This window comes from Chionomys nivalis, chromosome 14, assembly GCF_950005125.1.
Source record: "Chionomys nivalis chromosome 14, mChiNiv1.1, whole genome shotgun sequence".
In the NCBI taxonomy this organism is placed as follows: domain Eukaryota; kingdom Metazoa; phylum Chordata; class Mammalia; order Rodentia; family Cricetidae; genus Chionomys; species Chionomys nivalis.
The window spans coordinates 69227678-69247070 of record NC_080099.1 but is presented as its reverse complement, the minus strand read 5'-3'; the positions used below and the strand labels follow the sequence as shown (position 1 = coordinate 69247070).

Genomic DNA, 19393 nt, shown 5'->3' with positions numbered 1-19393 from the left:
TTCCCTAAATCCTTGACCATTGACTAATCATTTTTTAAGTATGGGAGCAAGAGTGCTTGTATAATAAGTATGAGAGCCTGAGTCAGAGCCCCAGGAACCATGTCAAATTCATGTATGGTTGCTCCTAGCTATATTCCCAGTATTGGGGTGCAGAGGCAGGGGCATCCAGAGACCTCAGAGATGGCCAGCCTAGTCAAAACAGTGGCCTGTGGTTCCGTGAGGTACCCTGTCTCAAGGGGATAAAGCCAAGAGTGCTAATGACGTGTGATATCCTCTGTTCCTAGCACAGCCCTCCATGTTCATATGCATGTACCACACACAAACACACACTTAAAAATGTGGAGTCAGTGGAACTCGTTCCGCACTCCGCCACCATGTGCTGTAGTGTGCAGCTTGCCCCTCCCACCGGGGGCCCCCTTCAATACAGGGTATATGTTTTGCAGTCACGTGATTGCATTGAAATTTCACCTCCCTTTTTCTAGTTAGCAGTTTGCTGACTGCACAGGATGCAGTGGTGCAGTTCATCCAATGCAATTCAGTGCATCTTGCTGGTACTGCTCTGTGTGGGTCCTTATAGAACGAGTTCATAAACAAAACAACGGTCTTGCCTCTCCTCCCAGTGACTTGCCAGGGTGACGTAGGAGGGTCATTTGAGTACAGCTTGGGCAACATAACAGGACCCTGTCCCAAAACAAACAAAACCAGTCTATAGAAAGCATAGCCGTGACACGGCTTCCCTGTGGTATGTGAGAGTGAGTGTGTGTGTCTGCCTGCCTCTGCTGCCGGTACATCCTTGTTGCTGTTTTCAGCTCGAAATTTATAAGAAGCAAGAATCCAGCCACAGAGGACAGCCAACTTTAGGTGGGAACCAGTTCCCGTCACAGAGGACAGCCAGCTTTAGGTGAGAACCAGTTCCCATCACAGGGGACAGCCAGCTTTAGGTGAGAACCAGTTCCCGTCACAGGAGACAGCCAGCTTTAGGGGGGAACCAGTTCTTGTCACGGGATAGCCAGCTTTAGGGGGGAACCAGTTCCCGTCACAGGGGACAGCCAGCTTTAGGGGGGAACCAGTTCCATTTGAACCAAATCTTTCTTGGGTGGATCAGGTCACGGTATTATTGTGGAGACCACCTGTGCAGCCCAGACCAGTCGGTCTGGACCTTATGATTGTCCCGCGGAATGATGGGCGTCCTTAGAATATTCCTGCCTCTGCCTTCCAAGTACCAGGATTGCAGGTGCACACCACCATCCTCTCCTTTGTTAACAGGTTGCCTAGAGCTGCAGGAGGCCAGGCTTTGGGCTTCAGGCCAGAGCCACACTTATGGCTCCAAGTGCTGTCCTGGAGGAGCTAGTTTTCCTAGGAAACTAACTTCTATGACATTGTGTTTGCATCCCCAAACTTCACAGTCCTGGGCTGTGGGTCCCTGACTCATGTGTTGACACCCTAACCATATCCCTCAGGGTGGGAAACCGAGTCCTTGCGTGTGTAATTGCGTAAGCTGAGGTCATTGATTAGAGGGCGTAGTCCAGTGAGAATGATGACCTTAAGAAGCAGACCCTGCTCAGGGAGGACGTGGCCTTAGTAAACCCTGTGTTTGGAAGCCCTCCTGGGAAACGAGATTCTCTTCAGAGGGCGCACGGCCCTCTCCACACCTTGATCTTGGACCTCTGGCCCCAGGACTAAGAGAGAAATCCTGATGTTTAAACCACTCGGGTAAATGTAGCCCAGGTGGGCCTTAAACTCACTGTGTATTCCAGGCTGGCTTTGAACTCGCAGTAATTGTGCCCCAGCCTCCAGAGTGCTGGGGTTACAGGAGTGTGCTGATACCCGGTTTATCTTTGTAGTCTTTACAGGACAAGTTTAATTAGAAATGACGCCTCCATAAAACTGTTAGTAGCCCGGCTCGGTGTGGTGAGCCTTCCAGCCCAGCGTGCAGGCCCTAAGTGGGAACACTGTGGTCAGGTCTGGTGGCCAGAGGCAATACTGCTCTCCATGCTGTGGCCCTCTAAGCTCTCTTAGCTCTGTCTTGTTTATCTCCTGGCCGCTTCCTCCACTATCAGATCTTTTCATCTCAGGCTGATTGTCGCTCGCCCTCAGGTCACTTCCTCGGGCAGCCTACCTTCATCTACTTTGGATGTTCTTCAGCAGTACCCTCTGCTTGTCCATTGCAGAATGCCTGTGTCTGTGTCAGGGTGTCAACAGTCAACTTCCTGAGGGCAGGGCTCTTGCCTGCATCATTCCTCAGATCCTCAAGGCATCGTCCAGTGCCTGGCTAGAAGGTGTGCTTAGAAAGTGCTTAGAGAGAGGGAGGACCAGCTAGCTTGTTTCTCAGAAGCCTCTTGCCTCTCCCTAGATGGCAAGATAAGCTTCACCTCCCTAGCGGTACTAAGGACCTGGGAAGTGATAGGATTACATTAGGAGTGAAGGGCGTGGCGGTGGAGAAGGTGCTGCAGGAATAGAGGAACAAACTGACACCTCGCTGCAGGAATCACTGGGACACCTAGCTTAGATCTTCAGTGGGCATCCCTCTTAGCCCGGACCAGCGTCTTCCAGTCCCTGGGCTCCTGAGGCCCTTGTAGCTCCACGTCACTGCCTGAGTCCCAATATTCTTACCTGCTAGAATCCCATGCCCCTCTATAGCCTGCCCCAGGTACCGAACACTCACACCAGGCTAGTTGTCCACACCACAGCAGGGTTCCAGCACCTTTCCCAGGGCTCCTTCTTCCTGCCAACTCCCCACACAGAAACAGTCTCTGTCCCATTTCCGGATGGATGGGAACATACTGCTTTGTGAAGAATGTTCTTGGAAGCCCCATAGACTTCTGCTTTGCCCTTGTCCTCAGTGGCCCATCCAACAGGGAGAGGGTATGTGACGTAAAGGAGGGAACTTGTTCCCCAGTGGCTAGCGAGCGTGTAAATGGGGCACAGAAGAACATTTTCTTGTTGTTGTGACAGTGTTCATTCAACACTCATTATGTAATTGCCGGCTTCAGGCACAAGAGAAAGGGGTCAAATCCTTCCCGCTTTTAAATGAGCATTGTGAGCGGAGGAAGGAGCGGCTGTGGGAAAGGCGGTCTGAGTGGAACTGGGAAGGGACTGGGTTTTCCAGACACCATGCTGTTCTTTTGACCTCCTCTGGGCACAGCAAGCACAGTGTGTGCTCAGAGGATCTACCCGGGGTGGGGAGGAGGCACAGATCCAGCCAGAAGGAACAAAACCAAATGGCAGCCATATTTGTTTCCTAGGCTGCCTTACAAAGCACCCAGAGATGGGTGGTTCTGTCATTTCTGGAGGCTTGGCACGCAGGACCATGTTCTCCGGAGGCTCTAGGGAGAACTTCTGTCATCATCGCTGTTGGCGGTAGTCCTAGGCATCCTCAGCCCTCAGCAGTATCACCTCATCTCTGTCTTCCAGTCTCGTGATCTCTTCCTCCGTGCATGTCCAGGTGTCCACAGATCACTCTTTCCTTGTAAAGACCCAGCACATGAGACCAGCTTCAATGCAGCATTTCATCCTAACCCAGCCATGTCTGAAAATCCTTGCTTCTACACAGGACTGTAGCCACAGAGGGCAGGGCTGGGACTTCACAGGTCAGCCCACGGCTGGGACTCCACAGGTCAGCGCACAGTACTGTCTTTACTCCACACAGGGTTGTATCGACAGAGGGCAGGGCTGGGACTCCACAGGTCAGCACACAGTACTGTCTCTACTCCACACAAGGCTGTATCCACAGAGAGCAGGGCTGGGACTCCACAGGTCAGCGCACAGAACCACCATTGTCACTATTTTCTCTTGCTTCCTTATAGAGCAAAACAATCCCACACCAGTTTGGATTCAAAGGGTTATTTATTTGAGGGGAAAAACTTACAGAACACCATCCTACATGACAGCCAGGAAAGGAGTCTAGTCACTGGAGCAAGAGAGAGCGAGCAAAGGGCTGCCGCTGCTTTTTAAAGAGAAAGAGACCACGCCCCAGTGGGCTGGTATCTCAGCGGCTATTGGCTGAAGGAGCAGAAGGAGCTCCCGCAGCACTTCCTAGGGTGGAAAGAGTGAATCTGGAAAATGTATATCTGCATATGTTCAGATCTTGATATAGCCCTGGACTGTGTTTAGATGCTGTTACATTGTAACACTGCCCCGGTTGTTACAAGTGTGATATTTGTTTCTTTAACGCCATTGAACTGCTTGTCATTTTTAATATTCTTATGGAATATTTCTGCTGTTGTGGAATAAGGATAAAATTTCTCAAGATTGGCAGGCTCCTCAAGGAAATGGAACAAAAAGATGGTTTATTGGCATCAAGCAACACATAATGATCCTGGGTGGTGTTATACAAGGTTGCCAACACTGAGGGTGTGAAAGCAAATTCCGTGAAAAAAAATGGCCATGGAAAGTTTGTGTATAGAGTTGAAAGGTCCCTTTGAGAGGCTGTGCACCCCAAGAGCATGGGCATGACCCTCTGTGGATCCTCTGTGATCCCCTTTGAGAGGCTGTACACCCCAAGAGCATGGGCATGACCCTCTGTGGATCCTCTGTGATCCCCTTTGAGAGGCTGTACACCCCAAGAACATGGGCATGACCCTCTGTGGGTAAGAAACCCAAGCCTGTCCCAGGCTGCTGGGCATGCTTCGAACCTCCTGAAGGCTTTAGAAAACGTTGTGTATCCAGAGGCAGCCTGACCCACAGCCCCATAGAGGTTTCTCCTTAGCTGTTTTGTTCTTTTCTCTGGAGACATTTATATGGAAATGTGACCTTTGCTTCCTCATAGACCCATCTTCCTGGGATTAATTCCACCATTGAAATCATAATAAGCTTTCGGGACATCTTGACTTCAATATAGTGTTAGATGTTCCTGATGGGGAAGGTTTCCACTGGAAATGATATATGTGGTTGTCTCGTGCCATTCGTGACCACCAGTGTTGAACTTAATTCTCGCCCTCGAAGGAGGCAAACAAGCTGGATGTTCTTCCAAGGCGTCTGTCTCCCTTGTGATGGATGGCTCCTGAGAGCAGAGCCAACCTGCGCGTTCCCATGAGCCTTTTGGTTCTGGCATGCCTTAGAGTTGCCTGCATGAGGAGTCTCATTCTGGACTTGTTGTTGCCTGCCTGTTCTGGCTAATGCCTGAAGTCCCTGCTGGAGGCCACATCCACTCTGGGAAATGTGAAAGACGTATTCCCAGGAACTCCAGTGGCAATGTTGGTGATGTTGTCATGGGTCTACTCTGCAGGTCTCTGCCATGGCTTCTTCCTCTGGTCACTGTCCAGAGCAGAGTCCATGGGAAGGCTGAGCCCAGAAACGGCAGGAGCGACTCAAAAGTACAGGGCTCCTCTCTCCAGACTGGCCAAGGAGAAACCCACCCTAGTGGAATCGTTGGGAAGCAGTCTGTGTTCCTGGTTGCTAAGCTTGGCTCCCTAATACAGTAACACAAATTTCTGAATGAGATCCATGGTGTCAACATCTCCTATACCTAATCGTGAGGAACACCCAGAGTGCACCTTCAGTTCACAGAACAATACAGCCCTTTTCCTGCTGGGCGCCTTTGTGGGCAAAATGTTAGAAGACTTAGATTGCCCTTGACACCTATCGTCTCTAGTTTTCTTCTTCTATTAAAGATGTCCAAACAGATTTGGTGTGTGGGAAAGGGAGACGCATCAGTACTAGTAGCAAGGAAGGTGCCGCAGTAGTAAGACCATTGAGTTTGGTCAACGCCCTCTTTCCTCTGTGTTTTAGGGTCGCTGGTGTTGAGTGACTGGGGGTTTGGGCAGCAAGGGTCAAGGTGGAGCAGAGTGGAGGGTGGAGCCTCTGTGGCTCCAGCAGTTCTGATGGTGGTAGTGTGTGATCCGCCACTCTCACGGTGACCTGCAGGCAGGACTAGAGAGCTACTGTGGAACACACATAGGCAAAGGCAGGCTCGTTGGTATCCAGGAAGCCCATAGGTGCCCAGCTAAATGCCTGAAGGCAGATCTTATACGAAGTTAGGGAGATGATCATGGCCAGGAAGAGCTCAGGTTCGTATCCGGGGCTGCCACACCTGCTCACCTTCAGTGAGCCCTTCACTGGCTTGTGCCTTACTGGCTCCAGCATTTAGTTCCTGGCACATAATCGTTTCAGTCATTATTGTGTCCGTGCAAGTAATTGCACAGACACGCCATGTGGGAAGTTATCTCTGGGATTCGTGTGTAACAACAGTCCAGCAGGTGTGACATATTTGACTCAGGCCCACTCAGGTGTGACGGTCTTGGCCCTCACTCTGTTTACACTGGGTCTGAACGCTAATGAGCTCTGTGTGTTACATCATTGGGCCCCGTGTTCGCTCTTTCAGCTGCCTCCAGCTTTGCCTTTCTTCCTCTTAGCAGCACTAAGATCTGGAGAGATTCTAAATGCAACTCCACCCAAGAAGCCTGTCTACACTGGAGGTGAATCCTATTTAACAAGCATCGGGTCTGCCAGGCAATGCCCCAAGGGTTTTTCTACTACAAACTCATTTTCTTTTTCCAGCTTCCCAATAAAATCATTACTGATTTTACGCCATTTCACTCATTTGTTCATTCATTCATTAATTCACTCACTCATGTTTTGTTTCTTCAGACAGGATCCTGTATAGCCCATATTAGTCTCAATTTGTTGCATAGTCAAGGCTGGGCTTGAACACCTGATCCTCATGCCTCTGCCTCCCAAGTACCGAGAAAACAGGTATGTGCTTCCATGCCCAACTCAGTACCATTTTTTAGATGGGGAAATCAAGGCTCAAAAGAGAGACAAGGTGACAAGGCTGGTATCGAGCTAGGAGCTTTGCCTTCATCCTCTTTGTCCCTACAAATAGGAACCGTTATAGGGCCAATGGTCTCCCTGGTTGGTGCTTAGGTGCTTCTCTGCATCCAGACTGTGTCAGACACATTGGGTACACATCTGTAGAGAAACAGCCCGGTGCTGACCCCTTGGTCTTGCCCTCTAGAACAGGAGACGAGTGACTGGGAGCCTGTCTCCCCCAGTGTGCACCACTCACCTGGCCGAGGGGTGACTTCCCAATTGGGTTTTGAAGACTCAGTGGGAGTTTGCCGAGTATGCCTAAGCAGGACATCACAGACTGAAGAAATAGCTTGTAGAGACACAGGATTAAACTGGCCTTTTCAGTAGGTGGAGCACTGTAAGTACTCAGCATGCAGACATGGTAAGACGCATGGGAAAAACCGTGTCACCTACAGTGGAGAGGCAGGGCCAGCAGTGTGGGGTGACTTCATCCCAGGACTGTGGGCAATTTAACATCATAGTTTCAAAACAAGGTTAAGATCTCCAAACCCTGATTCACTCAGTAGTGCTGTTTTCCCTGCTTGTGACATTGTAATACTGAAGGAAATTTGAAAAGTAAATAACTCCATATGTGAACTCTATTGACCTCGTGCCAAAAAGAATGATTTTTATTTTCTTCCACTCATTTTTTTCTTTTTCTTTTTTTCACGAGCAATTCCCCTTGGCAAAAGTTATTCTCAGATGGCAGGATAAGTGCTTTGAGGGGTTTTGTTTTTGTTTTCAATGTTTTTTCAAGTGGCTTTGATTGCATAAGAACATCGTGTAGAATCACTCCAGTAGATTCTTTATAGCAGGGGTGGTGGCTAAGACTGATTATATAATTGTTCCCTCAGTCTATTCTCAGAAGCTAACATGTTGCCAGAATATGAAAAGCTAATGATGGTAATGGATTTGAACATCTTTCCAACTCACGGGTCTGGGCACGGTTGCCCTCACATTGTTTACTGTGGGGCAGAAATCAGTAGTCCTGATGTGGTGTTCACCATGCCTGCGCTGGCCACCCAAGATTCAGTGCGGTCTGCTCCGCCTTGTCTGCACAGCTCACGTCTCCGGCTGCACCTCTCACGTATGGCTGGTCTCGCACGTGCTAATATTTGGGTGGGGAAAGGCAGCAAACTTCTGCTGTGCTGAGCCTTGTGTTTTGCAAGAAGAGCAGAATGCCATCTGTTGGAGGAGGTGCGGGAGTATGCAAAAGCTGCTGTGAATTCCATGAATGTTTAATTTGCTGTAGAACTTATTTTAAGTTTGTTTTGTTTTTTTAATTTGGAGTCTTTGCATTTAGTTAGTTGTTTGTTTTTTTGTTTTTTGTTTTTACTTTTTAGAATAGTCCTTATCAGTGGCAGAAGATCCTTCTGTAGTATATTTTCCGTGCTGCCGTACCGAGACAGTACCCAAGTCGGGTATGTATATGCATGCATGCTTTACAGTTCTCTGGGTGAAAAGCTCAGACACCAATGTGCACAATGTGACTTGCCTTTCTCTCTTCTGAATTTGCCTAGATTTGACGTTACAAATTCAGTGTCTGATTTTGGGGGTATGTTCTACTTTCTTTTCAGCCAGAAAACTTCCTTGGTTTTGTGTGTGTGTGTGTCTGTGTGCATGTGTGCACATGTGTGCGCGCGTGTGTGTTTGTGCGTGTGTATGTATGCGTGTGTGCATGTGTGTGCGCGCGCGTGTGCATGTGTGTGTATGCGTGCGTGTGTGCATGCGCGTGTGTGTGTGTGCATGTGCGTGCGCTCATGAGTGCAACTTCTTCACCATCTGCCTATTTCTGAATGTCCATTTTTATCACCTTGTCCTTTACTATAAACCAAGAAAAATATGAGGTTCGCCATATGCCACTGGGTCGCTCTGACTGTTGGAAAAGGTAGGTTGGGTGAGGGCTCAATCCTGTGACCGGACTGCATCTTGTGTCTTGGCTTTGGTTTGGAGCGGGACTGCCACCACAGGACAAACATGTCACAGCAAAGTGGCACCAGGAACAGATGTGCATAACTGGAGTCTGGCGAGAGAAAAGCTCCCCTCGCTGGATTAACCAACCCTGACTCTGACTCTGAGCACAAAGCAATGGTAGGGGGTCTGGACTTGCACGATCACCTCTCCTCACCACTGCCTGCAGCCTTTGGTTCCTCCCTTGTCTCTAGACTCAGCCCTACTCTAGCACCTGTCAGGGGGGTGCTGGTATTTGGAAATTGCAGTGTGCCACCTCTGTCAGGCAAATCGCTGCACTGGTCTCACAAGCTGTCCCAAGGCTCTGCTGCTGTCTTTGAACTCTCCTCCTGATCGCTTAGCCTGATAAACTTCCTGGTCCTTACATGGATTATGTGATTACCACAAGAGTATCTACTGGTTACATAAATGACTTACTGAGCACACCAAGTGTCGACCTTTTTACTTAGAACAACCTTGCAAAGTAGGTGTGTCTAGGAAAAAGTAGCAGCGGATCTTACGGCTTGGAGGTCTGAGGCTCATGCAGGAGCAGCCATGGGCTGGCTTCAAGGATGTCCCACAGAAGCTTTCCTTTACCTACCTAACTTGCCATGGCCACAGCTGTCTCAGAAAGGCAGCCATTTCCAGGGCAACCAACTGTGGCAAGGCCCAGAGCATCTGAGTGTGAGCAGCCCCAGGGAGGTCTGTGCCAGCAGCCGATGGATCTCTCTGGGCAAGCCTCTTCTAGCCATGACCTGGATGGGTCCGTCCTAGGGAGCCTCCTCATTTCTCTGCACTCCTTTGCTGACCCTTCTGATGGATGCATTCTTTCTCCAGCTCCAGCACGTTCTTTCATTTCTTTGCATACTACTTACCATATGACCAGGCACTGGCGATGCAGGGAGAGAGGATAGCATGGTACCCATGCTCCTGAACTTAATCCATGAGAGGAAGACAGATCAGATTACATATATATGATGTCACTGTTTTAAATAGATGCTGAAGATGTTCCAACGAACACTGCCCCTTCCTAGCCAAGGACTCATTCCATTTCTGTAAGAAAACCTGGCTTCTCCATTCATTTCATCTTTGAAATGTTCACATTCATTCCCCAGGGGTCAATTTCCATATGCAGCTACCCCTCACTGCTGTACCAAGAACTTAGCATTTTACACTATGATCTCTGAGAGCAGTGGTCCCAGGCAAGAGTGGGAACGGGAACCATTTGTATGGCCCCACCTTTTGCGTGGCCACACAAGTTCCACTGCTGTGGCAGTCTTTCCGGGATGGAGCATTGATGTTATCTCCTTCCCAGAGGGTACCCGGGGCTCACAGGGGTTTGTGGACACAAGGTTCCCAGCATGGCACATGGCATGCTGAAAGGTAAGTGAGTGGGGCCCACTGGCCAAGACCACCCCTTTTGTGACAACAAAAAAGGGGAGTCAGTGTGGAGAACTTTGAAGATTGTATGCTTTTCAGCTGTGGCTTTGAAGGTTTGGGTATTTTCCTTAAAGAAATATTCGAATGGAGCTTATCCAAATCATCTATCTCAACATGGCTCCACGTGGCCTTCTCCATTTTTAGTTACCTCAGGGGAATGCAGGCTGCCAGGTAACTGGTCCCTGAACAGCGTCGGTTCATGCCTGGTGTCCCTGATGCTAGGAATGTCTGCCTGTCTCTTAACCGCCTGTGAGCCTGACTGTTCTGCAGTGTGGCGCTGAAGAGAGACATTTGGATATAACTTTATGTCTTAGATGTGAGCAGATTCGAGTCTACCATTTCTCAAAGGTTTTTAGTTGAGGAAACTAAGGGGCCCAACAGTGAATTCTATACCCAAAGAATACAGTTTCTTTGGAAGACCCCACAGGGAGACCAGCCTGTTGTCTGTGACAGTCTACCTTCTACCAAAGTAACAAGGAAACTGTGAGTGGCCAGGTGGTGTACTATGCTCTTGACATTTTAATAAACAGACATCCTGTTTATAAATAAATAATAGCCCATTTTCCATAATTATCCACTGATAACTACAATTCTTTTATTAATGATTAATGGGAAGTAGCTGTTGAAACAAAGGTATATTAATAGACATATCTAAGAAAACATCCATGTCAGTCCACTACGATAGTGTTTGTTGGTAACAGCACTAGCTGTCTTAGCTCGTGCACACATTGACTTATTATATAATACATTTCCACATGGAGGAAGCTAGTCCTGTGACGTAGCCGTCTGTCACAGCAGTCCAAGGCTGGAAAGACCTTCAGAGGTCAGACAATCTGCCCTTCCTGCTTTGATTCTGGGGTGGCCAAGATGGGACTAAGGTGGGGGTTGTGTATCAGCCCTAGAACTCTGAGCTGTTTTCTGGTTCCCATGTTTCCTTTGTGTTTCTCTGTGTGGAACAGGGAGAGGACCTGGTTATTCCATACTGTTGAGTATAGCACACACCAGTAGGGGAGATGCTGCACAGCCCTAGCTTCATCACAAGAGGGTCACAAAAACAGGAAACTCCCTAGTTCCTCTGCATGTACTTGAACCTCCTTTGCGGGACAAGCGTCTCTCAGATAGGCAGCCTTGTCTTCCTGGGTGTGTTTTCTGACTTCCCTTTCGGCATGGCAACTTCCCAACTCCATCTCCCATAGTCTTGCCTCACCCCGCCTCATCTCCTGCTGTGGCCCGAAGCCTTGTGTGTTGTTTTTTCACCTGAAGTGAACACCGATTTTGGTACCTGACACCAGCTGAGCGATGCTGCCAGATTGGTCTTTAGAGAGCTTTCCCCATCCATTTCTCATGGTTTTTGCATCCAGTCCTTTGTAGTCGCCAGTGTGCATGAGAATCGTCATCAGAATCCTTTGCTGTGTAGGATCTGCGGCCCCACCCACCTCTCCTCTCCTCTCCCCGTGTGCGTGTTCAGGCCTCACTACTGCAGGATTCGGTCCTGTTCTTGGAATCCGGAGCCTGCCTGCTGGTTACCAGGCCTGTTCACGGCAGCGGGCATAATGAGCATGAGGGTGTCTCTTCTCATAGACTAGACAAACTTCCTACCAAACAAAACAACCAACAGCTGAGTCCGCCCAGAAGGGACTGAGAGAATCCAGACAGCTGGGTAGCGGAGTGCTCCCCCATGCAGGTGTACTGCGCTAGATGTGTGAGCCCTTGGGGAAATAGAAATGTTCGAGACTCTGGGAACTCCCAGAGATGTCTGAGGGTAAGCTGGCTCCTGGCATGGTTAATGGCCTGCTACATGGAAAGAATTCAATAGAGAGCCATGCCCAAACTGGGGTTCTGCTTCGGAGCCAGGATTCCACCCTGGTACGGGAGAAATCAGAAGGGAGCTTTGCCAGGAGTCCCCAGCTCTCACAGGACCGGCCATCACTCAGCCCTTCACCCCTATTCCCTTATGATTGCTGTTTGGAATATTTGGCTCATGTCTCCCAGGCTGCTGCGGGCTCCAGTGGTTATTTCCTCCTTGTCTGCACGGCTGGTGTGGTAGCGGTAAAATCCTGTTGAGAGTCGTGAGTGAGACGTGGTTCACGCTCCCCACCTATCAACAATCAGTGGCTTCTAGCACTCGCTGAAAAATTATTCTTCATGGGGCTTTTTAAACTTTCAGACTTGCAGACATGCACAGATGGGGTGAGTTCTGGAGTGTTCTGGTCTGGGTGATGGGACAGGGCTTGAGTTCCTCAGCTTGAGAACAATGTGGATACTCAGTGTACACACAAGCCGCCAGGTGTGTGCTGGCTCGTGGCTGGAGTCTCCCAGATGACCGTTAGCTCCAGTGGACGCAGACGACCTGGTTATTTGATGGTTGTCCCAAAGTTCAGACTCCCTCAGTGTGTAGGGAAAGCTGTTAGGGAGAACATTTTTTGTTATGATTCTCAGAGGGTGTAGCTACAGCTTTGTGTGCTAAAACCAGAGTACTGAGCTGTGTGGGGCCGTTTCCTAGCGCCTCTCAGTGTGTTTGCTCAATTCTTTCTCCTAGCACTGGGTAAGATAGGTTCCTGTGTTATCATTTTGCTTGAGAAGAATGAGATACAGTGGGGCTAGGCAACCTCAGCTGAGAACGGTGAGGGCGGACGGTAGCAGGACTGTCCACTGCCATGGGATAGCTCAGTCCATAGCACTTAGCCCCAGCTATCCTCCCTTCAACCACACTTTTAGGTTGGACTTGCTGGCTCATGACTCTGTGGTATTTATAGGCGTCATACAGGGGTCACTTCCTGGGAACTTTGGTGGTCAAGCTGTTGGGCCATGGCTTTCAGAAGGTGAGGGGTGCTATTTACCCTTAGACATTAACTTTCCCGAGAGTAGCTCCAGGTAGCCGTGGGCAGACTCTCTTTCTCCCTGAGCTGAACCCAGAGCAAATTCTCTACCACTGAACCACAGCTGCAGCCCTGACTACTTGCTTGGTTTTATTTTGAGGTAAGGTCTTGCTACATTGCCCAGACTGGCCTCAAACTCATGATGCTCTTGAATAATGGGAATTACGGGGATGTGCCACCATACCTGCTCTGGGTGGAGTCTTAAATGAAGAATAATTTCCCCCATTTGGTGTTTCCTGCCTTTAGTCAGAGGGAGGAATGGCTGTTCTGGTGCTGTCCTGAAATGCTCCGCTTGATCCTCCCGACACCTTCCCCACAGGGCCCATCTAGGCTTCCGGCCTCCTCTTCTAGTATTGGAAAGGGATTTAGGGACTTGTAAGTGTTTGTCCCCAAGTCTAGACCCAACGTGTGACTGCTGCCTCTCTTGGGGGTCCAGCGTTTCTGTCAGAGGGTCACTCTTCATAGCAGAAGACCTGTCATCACTGCCCCCATGGGTGACAGGACTTTCAAAACAGAGTTTTCTTTCTATTAAACTTATTTTTTTTTTCATGTATGGGGCATGTGTGAGTGGAAGTGCCTGCACAGGCCAGAGGCGTCAGACGCCCCTGGAGCTGGAGTTACAAGTGATTTTGAGCCCCCTTATGTGGGTGCTGGGACCAAATTCAGGCCCTTTGCAAAAAGTCCATGTTAGCCACTGAGCCGTCTCTCCAGACGCCACAAAGCTTTAACTGCTCCTAAATGTGGTTTGGCTTACACAGTTGCCCACATGTAGCATTTCAGAAAATCATCCATTATAATTTTGATAGCTCTTTTTTTCTGAGCCTCCACATTAGAAACACGGGTCTTGCCTGCAGTAGACACCCATGTGACATGCCCTACAGTGGCTCTGCACACACGAGTGCATGCAGGGTGGCAGTGGACACTCGGTGTCCTGAGCAGCAAATGCAGAATTCCTATCATGGTCAGGGTTGTGGGAGGCACGCAAGACCTCACAAACTCTCCAGGAGGAAACAAAAACTGGCATCGGCGCCAGGAATAGCCCAGTGGGAGGCAGTGCAGCCAAGGCAGACAGATGCCACACCCCCGGCCTCTCCCAAGGAAACACTACCCTTGCAGTTCCCATGGGTCCCCCGGGCTTGCTGAGAATGCCTGTCTTGCCCAGGTGTGACTCATGTCCTCCAGCAGACTTCACAGGAGCACTTAACTCTAACAGGGCCTGCGCCACCTCTGGGGAGCTGGGAAATGTGGTTTTCCAGCTCTCTGGAGTCTGTGGCCTTGGCAACACTGTTTTGGTTCACTGAAGATCCCTCTTGTGTTTACTTTGAACCTGGGGAGGCCAGTGAAGAAGCCCCCTTTCCAGCATCGTCCGCAGAAGGAGCCCCCAAGGCAACACAGATCCCTAAGAATTTCTATCCCCCGCAGGTGTGTTCCCCTTAAAGACACCTGCTCATCAGATTCCAGTCACCCAAGGAGGGTTCTCAAGTGCAGGGAGCTGTGTTCCCTGGTCCCCGATCTGCCCGCGCAGTCCTCACACAGCACTGACGTGAGCCTCTCGTCCCAGCTCTGATCTGTGGTTTCTCTGTGTGGCTGTTCTGAGAGCCCCGTGCTCTTGTCTCCTTGCCTGGGGCAGGCAATGATATAATTCCCCAGTAACACCCCCTTCACCCAGTGACCCATTCCCTCTGCTTAGTCGACAGAGCCACTCAGAATAGCAGCCACAGCATGTGACATGAGCCTTCTGGGGTGGGGACTTGGTCTTTCATCATCACATCGTCCTTCTCACTGAAGGTCTAGGCCCCTGTTCACCCTCTTTTGTGGTCCTGACAAGCGTCTTTCTAGCACCGTCTCTCCCCAAGGCATCTCAGAGCCAGCAAGATGCCTGTAGATGTTTGTCCAGCTTCCTTTCCTGGGTTTCCATCTGGAATCCTGCTCTGTCGCTTGCTGATCCCAGCCTAGTCTGAAGGAAGTCAGCCGTTCCAAACAGCTTCTGTAGGCCCCTTCCCCACCCCCGAACCTCACCAAGGCTCTGCTAAGAACCTCTGTCCAGTGCCTTTGCTGAGGCCTATGGAACGTGCCCATAGCATGGTTTTTTGTTGTTGTTTGTTTTGCTTTTTGGATTTTTTTTGTTTTGTTTTGGTTTTTGGTTTTTTTGAGACAGGGTTTGCACTGGCACTAGCTCTTGTAGACCAGGCTGGCCTCGAACTCACAGAGATCCACCTACCTCTGCCTCCTGAGTGCTGGGATTAAAGGCGTGTGACACTACAGCCCAGCTCATAACCTGTATTTTAACTTGTGGACACGAACTGTGTCTTAGTTCCTCTCAAAGGAGTTCTGCATGGAACACAGTGGACACATCGCTTTCCTAGATAACTGGACGGGTGGGTGACGTGTTTGTCAGGGCCGAATTTCTAGACTTTGAGGATTTGCTCATTTCATGGAGGAAGCAGAGCACAGTGCCACCAAATGCGACAGGAAGCATGCTCTGGTGAAAGCAGGTGTTCTGTGGAGCCCTTGGCGTGTTCCTTAGGGGCATCTCCAGAGAAGCAGAGAGCTGGACAGATGACCATTGAAGGGCCTTGAAGGGACTAACGAGGTGATCCAACTGGGGCCCTGGGCTCTGCCTCTCTCCAAGTGACTTTGTCACAGCAACAAGAAACTTGCTAAGCCTGGAGCTTAGCCCTATGCTCTGGTGAACCCCAGCTAGGCCCCTCCTCTGTGCTCACTAGCCAGATGATCAACGTCCACACAGCTGGGGCAGACTGCATTTTACCTCACTGGTAAGGCAGGCGAGCCATGCAGGGATTCAAGCTCATTGCTAAGGTCGCGTGGCTTCTGCGCTATCTTTTCCTAGGCCCCACTAGTGTCTCCTGACTTTTGTCAGAGTTGGTGGCTTGACTGGGTCTAAAACAAATCAAAAGATGAATAGCACATGCTCCTCTCACCCCCGCAAGTCAACACACTTTTTCTTCAGTTGTACCCTGCTTCTGTTTAAACAACAGACCTTTTAGGTGGAAGCCAGCTAGTTAGAAGGGGACAGTTTTCCCAAGGTCAGTGCTATGGAGACAGGGTATTTTCATCTTGGTACGAGGTGACATCCCTGCCATCATGCATCCTAATCACGCCCTGTAGTCCTTTCTTCTTGGCTCTTTGTAGCTGGCTCACTTCCTTTAGAGGCTGAAAGGGCGTAGTGTGGCCAATCCCTCTTTATAACATTGCATCCATTAGGAAGGTACATTCCGGTTCCAGACTGCCCGCTCTGAGGGTTTTAGAGCACAGTGCACTAGAGTGAGAGACTGTCAGCAGAATGTGAAGGGTTATCCCAGCTCTGTTTCCATGCTAAAGGTGCTGCATCTGTGCCCAAGGGCTTCTTTCCTGAAATATGCAGACATCAGAGGGTGATTCTGCCTAGGCATCTGACCAAAAAGAAGAAAGTAAGAATGACCCAGTGGTTGATTTGCTATTTGGAGATTTGGAAAAACAAGCTAGGTGATTCTGGCCAAACCAGTGTCTATGATATACTGTGTGGACACAGCCATTAGCCCTTAGTTGAGCAGTAGGTACTGGATTCACTGGCTACCAACTCAGCAGGGGGCAGATTGCTCAGTGGGGTGCAAGGTATCTTTGGGGGGGTGTCCTAAATTGTCAACAGCTTGCACATGGTGTTTGTGTCCTTAGCTTTTGGCATGAGGCAATCAGATGAGGTCATCTGCTTGGGTCCATTTCCTGATAACTGGCCATTCTGTGACACAGAACAAATTCTATTCTTAGAGAGCCTAAATGCACTGCCTGGTCTGGGGCCCCGTTCCCTCCTCTCCACCCACTCACCCCAGAAACATCTCTTTTCCAAACTGTTTCTTTCCTCACACCAAGCATATTCCCACACAGCGACCGATTCTGCCTGATCTAATGGATGAATCATGCCATTATCCGGCCGTTTGCAAGAGCTGCCTTTAGACAGAGTTTGGTATAAGCTCTGTTAAGACCTCTTCATTGTCTGCCAGTCGCCCTTCTAGGGATGACTTTCCCGTGATGTGCAGAGTCTGAGAGGCCAAGATTTCTCAGTTAAAAGCTGCCTTTGATTTCACTTTTTTTTTTTTCTGTCTGCTGTGGCCTTTGTTCATTGACTTTGAACTTTGGTGGTATAACTCTGCCTCCATGCCAGCAGGAGAAACTGGTCCAGGATGTCCATTGCACTTGAAGGAGTAGTGTTAGCTCTGTAACTGACAAATACTAGATATGATGAACTTAAAAGGAAAAGGTTAATAGGTTTGTGGTTTTAGAAGTTTCAGTCTGGGGCTAGGGGGTAGGGCATGCATAAAGACCTGAGTTCGATTCCTGGCGCCAACATGAGAAAGCCATGGAGCAGTGGCGCATATTTGAAATCCCGTTGCTGAAGAGACAGACAAGTGGATCCCCTGGGCTCTGTAGCCAGGGAGCCTAGTCTATCAGGCAAGCTCCAGGCCAGTGAGGCACTGCCTCAAGAGGGTGCACCGCTCCCGGGAACAACATACAAAGCTACTCTGTGGCTTCCACACATACATGTACATGCACATATACATTTTCATTCACTACAGGTGCTGAAGCTGAGTCATGGCCTTCATGGTAGGGTTGCGGGGATGGGAGTTTTCTCAGTAGCCCCTTCTAGGGCCACCTCCTGACCTAAGTCCTCCATTGGGCCCTCCTAGGGACTCCTCCACCTCTCAGTAGTACACCAGGCGAGGGAGCAAGCCATTTAGCACTTGACCTTTGGGGGACAAACTACAGCAGACTACAAATGGGGCTTCCTGACAGCGCACCTGTGTCCTGGAGTCCCCACAGTGTATGATCTCTTAATTAAGACTCGCTCACAAGTGATATTTCCTTTCCTAGTCCAGTTTTCAGAGCTCTGCTTTCTCCTAGTCTCTTCTTTTTGAAGGGTCTAGAAATCCTGTTAATATTTAATTAGCCTTACATTATTTACACATCCAAGTGTTTGAGCCATTGTGGTCCTTTAAAGAGCAAGTCACTGGGTGGTGCTCCCAGCTGGTGCTCCCAGCTGCTCTGTGAGTCTGAGCTTAAGACACCATTAGAGATGTCACCCATGGGCAGAGGTCAGGGCAGCCAAGTCTTAGAAGCAGAAAGCCTTGGAAAGTCCCTAACTGGATCACACTGCCTTTCCCCCATTTACTTCCAGGTGTAAGTATTCAATTCTTTATTTTTTTTTAAGTATTATTGTGGGGGAGTGTATGTGATGTGGGTGCATGTATGTGGGGGTCAGAGGTTAACTTCGTGGAGGCGGTTCTCCGCTACCTTTCCATGTGTCCTGGGGTTCACACTAGCTCAGCTGGTTTGCATTGCAACCACCTTTACACACTGGTTTGCAATCATATTTTTTTTTTAGATTGGGTCATTGATTTTTTGCCTCCAAGGGAAAGAAAGGACTCTGAACTTCTCATCTGATAGGGAACCCTGTTTTCCTACAAGATCAGTTGTGTGCATTAATGATAGCCAGCCGAGCCTTTAGAAAAACACAGAGTTGGAAGCTGGCTATGCAGAGGTTAATGGGGGAGGGGTCCATAACCTTTGAGCACATGATAATGTAGGTTGACAGGTGGCTCTGATCAGGTGACTCAGCAGTGGTGAAATGTGATGTGCTGGCTTTGTGCTATAGCCGCTGAGGCTAAGCCTGGGGTCCAGGGGCTGTCAGGGCTGTGGCACACTGCTGTGGAGGACGCTGGAGCCCCAGATGAACCAGACTGGTTTTTAAGCATGTAACTGCTGCTGGCTGTCTCCCTGAACATGCGTTCATTTAGTCTAATCCCCTCTCATCTTGCCACCCTGGCCCTGTCTCTATCCCCTCCCTTCCCCAACTGACCGGTTCCGTGGCTGGTCTTCGCCCTGCATTTGCAAATTTTTCAAGTTTGTGGGAAAGCCAGGCTAAGCTGCAGTGTCCCCTGGAGCTAGGGTGACAAGGATTTAGAACCGAAGTTGTCCGTGGCTCTTCACCAGTGCTTTGTGACCCCTGCGGAAGTAAGTAGATGTTCTCCTACAACCTCATAAGCCATATTGTCCCCAGGCAAAAGTGCCACATTTGAGCCTTAATATGTGTAAATCTGGAATACCCCAAGCGGGACTTGAACTTGCCATGGTTTTAAAGACAGGTACTTCTATGTAGGCCTGGTACCTACCCCTGCCTCCAAATGCTGGAATTAATGGCATATGCCACCATGCCCACTGCCTTTTTGATTTTTAAAAGCAGTTGGAGTCTAAGTAAATTAACATTTGAACCTTACATATATCTGGGATTAAAAGAAGATCCTTGGCTTCTCAGAGAACGTCTGCTTTTAATGGCTTCA

General features: G+C 49.4%; 1 protein-coding gene across 2 annotated transcripts in view; it reads left to right on the top strand.

Annotated features, from left to right (window-relative positions):
• The window catches only part of Cables1 (Cdk5 and Abl enzyme substrate 1), a 106180-nt gene that overhangs the window by 55857 nt on the left and 30930 nt on the right, over window positions 1-19393 (top strand). Inside the window, exon 4 of one of the 2 annotated variants that reach the window (XM_057788483.1) lies at window positions 8133-8210. The exons of the other annotated variant lie outside the window; for it this stretch is intronic. Within the exon in view, the coding sequence (XP_057644466.1) occupies window positions 8133-8210 (78 nt within the window). The remainder of the gene's footprint in view (window positions 1-8132; window positions 8211-19393) is intronic. 2 annotated transcript variants of the gene reach the window in all.